This window comes from Mobula birostris, chromosome 25 (assembly GCF_030028105.1).
Source record: "Mobula birostris isolate sMobBir1 chromosome 25, sMobBir1.hap1, whole genome shotgun sequence".
NCBI lineage: Eukaryota > Metazoa > Chordata > Chondrichthyes > Myliobatiformes > Myliobatidae > Mobula > Mobula birostris.
In genome coordinates, this window is record NC_092394.1 from 40,029,695 (window position 1) to 40,039,308 (window position 9,614).

At 40.3% G+C, this 9,614-nt stretch overlaps 1 protein-coding gene across 1 annotated transcript in view; it reads left to right on the top strand.

Moving 5' to 3' along the window:
- Positions 1-1,218, top strand: part of baz1b (bromodomain adjacent to zinc finger domain, 1B) — an 86,520-nt gene extending 85,302 nt beyond the window's left edge. The window contains exon 18 of the mRNA XM_072243572.1: positions 522-1,218. Within this exon, the coding sequence (XP_072099673.1) occupies positions 522-945 (424 nt within the window). The 3' untranslated portion in view covers positions 946-1,218. The remainder of the gene's footprint in view (positions 1-521) is intronic.
- The last annotated feature ends 8,396 nt before the right edge of the window (positions 1,219-9,614 follow it).

The window sequence follows — 9,614 nt, forward strand, 5'->3', positions numbered from 1 at the left end:
GGGTTTTGTGATGAAGTGGTTCCAGGTTCAAATCCGGCTGGCTCCCTGCATGCTTTCTATCTGTGCTGGGTTGAGTGTTGAGCTAGCAACTTTGCCTCATTTTTTAAAAAAAAACAAGACAAAAAACTGCTAAAGAAATAACAAGATTGCCACCCACTGTGCCGCAAGATGTGGAAAGGAGAAATAACAATCCATGAAGTAAGGCCTACCAATAGATAACTTGAGTCTTTTAAAATGCCGTATAGAGAAAATATTAAAACGCAAGATAGAAATATATTATCAGCAGGTACGTGTGGTTAAGAGGTCAGTTGAGTAGCGCTTGGGTCAGCTAATAATTTCACTTAGCTTCATCCTGTGCAGTCTAAAGCCATGGCGGAAGGGTGAACAGGTTAAATGCACATTGTATCAACTCCTGCAGTTGAGGAGCAAGGTAGTCAGGTGTGCCACTAAAATCACCGGTTACTGGTTTCCCTTTTTCTATAAAGTTTACAGGTTGTTTTTCTTCCCCCCTTTTTATTTAGAGAGCCTGTGACAACGGAAGAAGCAGAAGATTATTTTGAAGTTATCTCCAAACCTATGGATTTGCAGACTATGCAGAGCAAGTTTTCATGCAGCAACTACAGATCTGTGGAAGAATTTCTTGAGGATATAAAGTTGGTGTTTAACAATGCAGAATTGTATAATCAGGAAGGAAGCCAGGTTCTCACCTGTGTTGAGAAAACAGAACGATGCTTCATTGAGATATTGCGGAAACACCTCCCCAACTACAACTACAGAAGAGGCAAGCCACGAAAAGGCATCCAAAAAAGGACAAGGTTGGTGCAGGTAGAGTTGGAGGAAGAGGATGAGGATGAGGAGGAGGAAGAGATGGAGGAGGATGAGTACGTTGACAGTGAAGCAGAATCAAGTGAACATTCCATCCCACCACGCAAACGTCGGAAGTGAATTACGACTAGCCAAGATTTCTAAATAATGATGGATGTAGTAATTATTTTGGAAACTGCAAACATGTTTGTACTTTAAATGTTTACGTTGACTGATTTAAAATACTGGATCAAATACATAACTTCAACCTGACTTGGACACTTTCATAGGAATATAAAAAGGTTGAAACCAAAAGCTCTTATAGAATTTTGTAATCTCTTGTGCAGTTGGGAGGATTTGTGAGGCTGAGGGCTAGGAAGATCCTTGTTTTATTAAAAATGGTTGTGAAATTAAGTTCATTGATTGTAGCTCTGTAGTTCTCATTACATGAACACCATACAGAACTTTTGCATTAATATTTCTGTCCTTGTATCAGCTTTCAGCGTAAAGTCTTTCATAATTATTCATCTTTGAAATAGAGATGTCAGTACTGGGAATTAGACCTCAAAGTGGTCAGTCGTTGGTGCATTCTAAAAATAGTACATTGCTGGAGAAAACTTGTACAGGAGTGGCAGCTCCAGCAGATTGAAGGCCAAGGCTCAATAACAGGCTGTGCCAGGTGCCACACACAATTCATCACCAGCATCTGTTTTATCCAGCTGCATTTTAAGTTTGACCATATATCAGAATAGAGTACGTTGTAAAAGTATTCAGCCCCCAACCTTTTGTTCACATAAGTGAGTACAGTATTTCAGCCAGGGAATCATGTGCTCCTTTTTCACAGTAAAACCCAAAAATACAGGGATGGTTGTAAAGCATGAAAAACTAAAAATTCAAATACTGACATGTCAGCAGTTCAAAAGTATTCATCCCCCTTTGCTCAGTACTTAGTTGAACCATCTCTCGCAGCTATTATAGCCAGTAGTCTTTTTGGATAAGTCTCTTAGCTTTGCAGAATGTGATGGAGCAAGATTTGCCCAATCCTCCTTGTAAATTGCTCAAGGTGTGCCAGGTTAGTTTGGGAGCAGCGGTGGACAGCAATCTTGAGGGCTTGCCAGAGATATTCAGTCATGTTAAGGTCAGAACTCTGACTGGGTCACTCAAGAACCAGAACATCAATCTGCTTCACTTCAAGGTACTCCATGGTTGCTCTGGCCGTGTCCTTTGGGTCGTCCTGCTGAAAGACCAACTTTCTCCTCAGTTTAAGCTCTCTGGTAATGGCTATCAGGATTTTATTCCAGGATCTCTGTATTCAGCAGCGTTCATCTTCCCATGAATCCTGACCAGAATTCCAGTCCCTACTACTGAAAATCATCCCTATAGTGTGATGCTACCTCCACCATACTTCACAGTAGGGATGGTGTTACCTGGGTGATGTACAGTATTAGATTTACGCCACGTGTACCATTTAGTGTTGAAGCCAAAAAGTTCTATTTTAGTTCCATCCGACCACAAGACCTTCTTCCACATCTTTACAATATCTTCTAAGTGACGATTTGCAAAATCTTTACAGGCAAAGATGTGCTTTTTTTTTATTTTAGCCAGAACTTTTTCCTTCCCTCATAAACACCCTTTTTGTGCAAGGCCTTAGAGTTTGTGGAATCATAAACTTCATCTCCAGATGTAACCACTGACTTCTGCAGCTCAGTCAGAGTGATTGTTGGCATCACAGTTGCCTCTCTTACAAGTGCCATTCTTCAGTGATTCAGCTCAGAGGGACAGCCTGACCTCGGCAGTGTGGCCGTCGTTTCATATATTTTCCCTTTTTCTCATAGAGCTCCAGGGTATGTTTAGTGCCTTTGAGATGGTCTTGCACCCTTCCCCAGATTTGTGCTTGTCTATTATCTTTTCCCTGAATTGTCTTGAATGCTCTTTGGTCTTTTTGGTTTGGTTTGTTGAAAATCTACCATATTGTTGGCCTTAGGGAGAGAGGGGATATTTATTCTTAAGAATTTATTGAAAACAGATGATCTTCCAACTTTCTGCATAAATTTGGGTAAGTTGGTTAGGTAATACCTGTATATTTCACCTGATACAAAGGGGATGAATACAGCCTTACAATTTTGTTTTTTAATTTTTAGCAAATTGGTGACAGGTTTCGCAGTTTTTCTTTTCATTTGACATGGTGCACAATGTTTTGTAGATTAGCTCAAAAAATCCTTCAATATATTTTTAATATAGAAAATGGGACAGTAAAATGGGGAAATAGTTGTGGGGGCTGAATACTTTTTCAAGGCACTCACTGTAAGTGTAAAATAACCCTGCGTTGATCACAGAACAGTATTTTAAATACAAAGCTGCTTTCTATTCTAACAAAGTCCTACTACTTGAGTAGAATCCGTGCCCCTAAAAAGACGTCTAAAACTTGAGCTTCTTCTGAACTTCCAACCTTCTTCTATGTCATTGGATGACTGTGGCCTGGAAACAGCTATTTGCTGATGAGCAGGTGATGAACACCCTAAACTGGTGAGAGATGCTTAGTTTATAGGCATCTCCATTTCAAAACTGGAGTGTGATTAGTCCTCGCCAACAGAGAGAATTGTCGGATATGTGATGACAATATTTGTATTTTGATCATCTACTCTGAAATCTCTGGTCTAACCAAAGGGTGTTTTAATACATTGGGTGTCTAGTTACTGACAACTGGAGATTATGCTTTCAGTACACGCTGCAGATGGTGCAAGCTAACATCACACTGTGATAGAACAAAAATGTTCTATGACATCTAATGCGTGTTGGTTGCCAACAATGTTGCATTTCACTTGTAGGGTTGTCTGGTCTTGTGATTGCTGATCAGATGGTTCTCCTGTAATGCAATGGTATTTTTGAAGAATTGTAAAGTACTCCTTTTGTGTGGAGATTTGTACAGTGCATACAGATGTGTAGACTTAACCAGCAGATTAAGATTCTTGCACTCAAGTTGTCAGGAAAGAAAAATCTTGTGGCACAACTTGAACTTGTTTCCATCTGCCCCTTTACCGTAGTTTGTATAAATAACTGATTATTATTTGAGTATTTGTGAGCATCAGGTTCTTCATCTTCCTTTTTGCACCACCAGATTTTTTCCCCTAGGAGGAAGCAAAGCACTGATCTAAATTTCTTTTTTATGTTCGTTTCCCCGCTTCCCATTTGGCGTTTCACATCTTTCCTTGTCACAGTTGTGTAGGTAAGTGATGTAGAATAAAACTGTGGAATTTGCATTGTATATTTTCCCAAGTGTCTGTGGTAGTTGTTTGAGGAGGGCTATACTTGTATGAAAAAAAACATTTTTGAAATTTTAAATAAAAGCAAATATGTTTAAAACTTTGCAAAAATGTTCTTTGTGGATATAACTTCAGAAAGAGTATTCACTTTGTTTCTTGTTCTATGTTTTTAATGGTTTGAAATTAGAACTGTTTTCACTGGTTGGAAAGTGTGGATTTTGTTTGGCTTTTCCAAATGGTAAATACAAATTGGGTGAGTAATTGACACTGAAAAGTGACCTCATATATTCCTTGAAAAATGCAATTAAATAGGTAAGGAAACTGGAATCAGGAAATATTCAAATAAGTAACTTGAAAGCATATGAAGAAATGCTTTTCTAGAGAGTGAATTGAAAAGCAAGATATTGATAATCTTGTACAGTATGTTCATTAAAGTGCAGAGAATAGCCTTGGTTTGCAGATTATTAAGGTAATGTAAAGTCCTTGGGAAAGATACATAAGGTTTACAGACATTTTAGATAAGGCAAATTTGATCTGTCAAGGCTCTACTGATTTTTATTGAGAAATCCAGTTCTCTACTTAAGCATTTTCTCTCAAATATTTATTCAATTCCCTTTTATGGAGACAATTTACACTACTTTATGAAGTGTTGTATTTTGAATCCTAGCCACCAGTTGCATGGATTTTAGTAATGTTTGTTTACCTAGTGCCATAAAAGCATTTTCTCTGGTCATCATGTCTTCTGCCACTGGAAAGTTTTTATTCATCGTACTTAATCCCTTCAGTGTTAACAAATTCGATCAAGGCATTTCTAAGGAACTCAACTACAACTGCTTCTGTCTTCACGTAACTGTAGTCCCTCATCCCTCGATTGATTCCTGTAAATCTTTTTGTGTTTCCTTAATCTCGTGTTCCTGGTGTGTGTACCCAGAATTTGACACAATACACCTGCTGAAGCAAAAACGGTTTTGTGTAGAGTTGGGTATAAATTTCCACTTGCTTTATCCTGACCTGCGCTCTTCACAGGTTTCAAAGTTCGAAGTAAATTTATTGAAATGTGTATGTTTGTGTCTGTGTATGTGTAAAGTCAGTCCAAGGGTTTTGGGAGCAGTTCAGTGTTGGAGTGAGAGAAGTTATTCTCCATGGTTCAAGAGCCTGATGAGTGAGGGATAATAGCTGTTCCTGAGTTTGATGGTATAAGTTCTGAAGCTCCTGTGCCACCTCCTTGATGGTAGCAGCAACAAGGAAACGTGGCTTAGATGATGGATTCTGCTTTTCCTGCCGTAGTGCTCCATGTAGATGTGTTCAATGGTGGGGAGGGCTTTACCCATGATGGATGGGCTGTATCCACTACTTTTTTTGGGCTTTTCCATTCAAGGCATTGGTGTTTCCATTCCAGGCCGTGATGCAGCCAGTCAATATACTCTTCACAAGTTTGTCAAAGTTTTAAATGACATGTCAAATCTCCTCAATGTTGCCGTGCTTTCTCCGTAATAGAGCTTGCGTGCTGGACCCAGGGAAGATCCTCTGAAATGTTAATGCTGACAAATTTAAAGTTGCTGGCCCTCTCCACCTCTGATCCCCTGATGAGGATGGGCTCATAGACCTCTGCTTTCCTTCTGTAGTCAATAATCAGCTCCTTGGTGTTGCTGGTGAGAGGTTTTGCATAATCCTCATGGCTAGAGATCTGTTTTTGATCCTATTCAAAATTTTACCACTAGATATCAATCATCTCTCATTCTTCCTGCAAAAATATTACCTTGCACATTTTTATCTTCAATTTCATTTGCCGTGTATTTGCTGTTCCTTTACCTATTCATGCTATTTGAAATACATAATAAAGAAATGGAATAAGTAATATGGCTCTTTAAGTTTTCTATTGATCAACAAAATGGCTAATTTTCTTTATTAGGACTGGGAAACAAAGTATTTTTTAAATGCAAGGGAAGTTGGGAGGGGAGAACAAAGCAGAGTCTGTGAAGGCAGGGGAAAAAAACATGGGGTTTAGTTCATAGTGAAAGTGTTGAGGGGAATTGTAAACAAGAAAAATTCAAGCATCTGAAATTGCCAGGAGAAAATACACCCACAGATTCTAGAAAAGTAAATTGCTAATGCTGGAACTGCTGATTAACTAATGCTGTGGAATTTGGTGCTGTCCACTGTCAAAGGATGAATGGACATTCCAGAAGAATGTGTTGAGTTTCATTGGAACAGAAGAGAAAAACCAAAGGATGAAGGTTAAATTGACAGGAAACTGGTAGCTCATGGACTGAACAGTGTGTTTTTTAATAATATATACTTCATGTAGAGGAGATTTCATCAGTAGCAACAAATTCAGTATTCTGAACTGTTAAAAAGTGCAATTGAATTGCAGCCTCAGCTGAATTGGTTTTGGGACCATGGCAAGCTGGAAGGGAGGAGGTGAAGTGACAAGTGCATGGCAAGGGAACTGGAGGAGATGGAAGATAACTAAGGCCAGGCCAGAGGCAAAAATCCTTTTTAAATGCGAAAAGGGGGTGAAGAGTCTGAAATAGACCAGAAATGCTGGTTATACTCAGGTAGATTGGAGGTGTAGTGGACAGTGAGGAAGGTTTTCAAAACTTGCAGAGGGATTTGGACCAGCTGGAAAAATGGCAGATGGAGTTTAATACAGACAAGTGTGAGGTATTGCACTTTGGAAGGACCAACCAAGGTAGAACATACAAGGTAAATGGTAGGGCACTGAGGAGATGCAGTAGAACAGAGGGATCTGGGAATACAGATACAAAATTCCCTAAAAGTGGCATCACGGGTAGATAGGGTCGTAAAGAGAGCTTTTGGTACATTGGCCTTTATAAATTAAAGTATTGAGTATAAGAGTTGGAATGTTACGGTGAGGTTGTATAAGGCATTGGTGAGGCCGAATTTGGAGTATTGTGTACAGTTTTAGTCACTAAATTACCGGAAGGATATTAATAAGGTTGAAAGAGTGCAGAGAAGGTTTACAAGGATGTTGCTGGGACTTGAGAAACTGAGTTACAGAGAAAGGTTGAATAGGTTAGGACTTTATTCCCTGGAGCATAGAAGAATGAGGGGAGGTATATAAAATTATGATGGGTATAGATAGAGTGAATGCAAGCAGGCTTTTTCCACTGAGGCTAGGGGAGAAAAAAACTAGAGGACATGGGTTAAGGGTGAAGGGGGAAAAGTTTAAAGGAAACAATGGGGGGGGGCTTCACACAGAGAGTGGTGGGAGTGTGGAATGAGCTGCCAGATGAAGTGGTAAATGTGGGCTCACTTTTAACATTTAAGAAAAGCTTGGACAGATAGATGGATGAGAGGTGCATGGAGGGATATGGTCCAGGTGCCGGTCAGTGGGACTAGGCAGAAAAATAGTTCGGCACAACCAAGAAGGGCCAAAAGGCCTGTTTCTGTGCTGTAATGTTCTATGGTTGGGTAGATCCTGTCAGGCTCTGGCAGTGGACCTGATTGCTTAAAATTTATGCTGACCAACTGCCTGAAACATTCAGGGTCACCTTAAACCCCTCACTTATGTGGTCTGAAGTTTTCACCCACATCAAGATATCAATTATATTGATCCCCAAGAAGATCAGGATGACCTGCATCAACGATTACCATCTGGTGGCGCTTAACACCCACTGTAATGAAGTGCTGAAAGAGTTTGATAGCTCAAATCAACTTCTGCCTTAATGATGACCTGGACCCACTTTAACTCACCTATAACTACAATAGGTCTATCGTAGAAGCAATCTTGCTGTTTCTCCACTCTGCTGTGGACCGCTTGGAAAATTGGAATACATACTGTACATTGGGCTGTTGTTTATTTAATCATCTTCAAAGTATCAAATTCCAAGATCTGGGGCTTCTATACCTTCCTCTGCAATTGGATTCTCAACTTCCTTGATGTAGATTGGAAACAACACCACACTGACCATCAACACAGGTGTACCTTATAGCTGTGTGCTTAGAACCAAGATCTACTCTCTATACCTACAATTGAGTGGCTAAGCATCGCTCCAACACTACCAGTTTGCCAATAGCAACACTGTTGTCAGCAGACTCATGGGTGACGATGAAGCTGTATACAAGAGTGAGATGGGTCAGCTGGTAGACTAGTATTGTCACAACAACATAGCCTGATTTCTGCAATGTGGCAGAAGCAAGAAACTGATCATGAACTTTAAGGAGGAGAAATCAGGCAAGCAAGCACCAGTCCTGATGGGTGGGTCTGTAGTGGCAAGGGTGAGCAGCTTCAAATTGTTGGGTGGATCTCTCCTGGGCCCAGCATATAGATAAAGGTGGTGCAACTCGTGTTCTTCAGAAGTTTAAGGTGATGAAGTGTGTCATTGAAGACTCAAGCAGCCATTCACATAAGTGCCTTGCAAAGCACTCTGGTGGTCTGATATAGAACTTCCAATGCACAGGAATGCAAGGAACTTCAGAGAATGATGGACTTGGCCAGTTCCATCACAGGTGCAGCTCTCCCACCATAGGATGCGATGTCTCGGGACTCGCACCATCTGGGCCAAGTCTTCTCCTGGATACTGGCAGAATATACATATACAGAAGATACTCAGTATAGCACCAGTGTCATTATGTCTAAGTTGCACTCAGTGGCCACTTTATTAGGTACACCCACTTGTTAAATCACATATCCAGTCAGCCAATCATGTGGCAGAAACACACTGCATAAAAGAACGCAGACATGACAGGGCCAAGAGGTTCATTGTTCAGACCAAACATCAGAATGAGGAAGAAATGTGATCTAAGTAATTTTAACTATGGAATAATATGTCATGCCGGAGAGGGTGGTTTGAGTATCTCAGAAACTGCTGATCCCCTGGGATTTCTGTGCACAACAGTTTTTAGAGTTTAGAGAATGGTGTGGAAACAAAAAAAAACATCCAGTGAGCCACTCTTCTGTGGGCAAAAATACCTCATTAAGGAGAGAAGTCAGAGGAGAAAGTCCAGACTGGTTGAAACTGACAGGAAGGCGACAGTAATCAAATAACCACGTGTTTCAGCAGAAGTGTGCAAAAGTGCATCTCTAAATGCACAACACGTTGAACCTTGAAGTGGATGGGTTAGAGGAACAGAAGACCATGAGCATCCACTCAGTGGCTACCTTAGGTACAGGATATACCTAATGATGTGGCCACTGATTGCCTAATTTATGTCCATTTGTCTATGTTAACATGTCTCTCACTTTTCTGTGCTGCTGCTCACAAAAGAAAATGTGGTATTTGCACCCTGTCTATGTGTGCCCATAGAAATAAACATGAGCTTGGAGATGAAGACAGTGATGTGTCTGAGAGAGGTACTGCATTGAAAGTGTTATGGATTAATCTGTTGACTGTGTAGAACGGTGAGGTGCTGCACAATTTTCTCCAAGTTCTGGGTGAAAGGAGAAGGCCTAAGAGTAGACAATGGCACAGTTAAAAGTCCTGCCATTATTGTGATGGGAGCCAGTGCAGTAATCTGTGGATCTGATAGATCTTTGTTAAAGGTATTGAAGGATCTGGAGAAAAGACGTATAAATGGATTTAA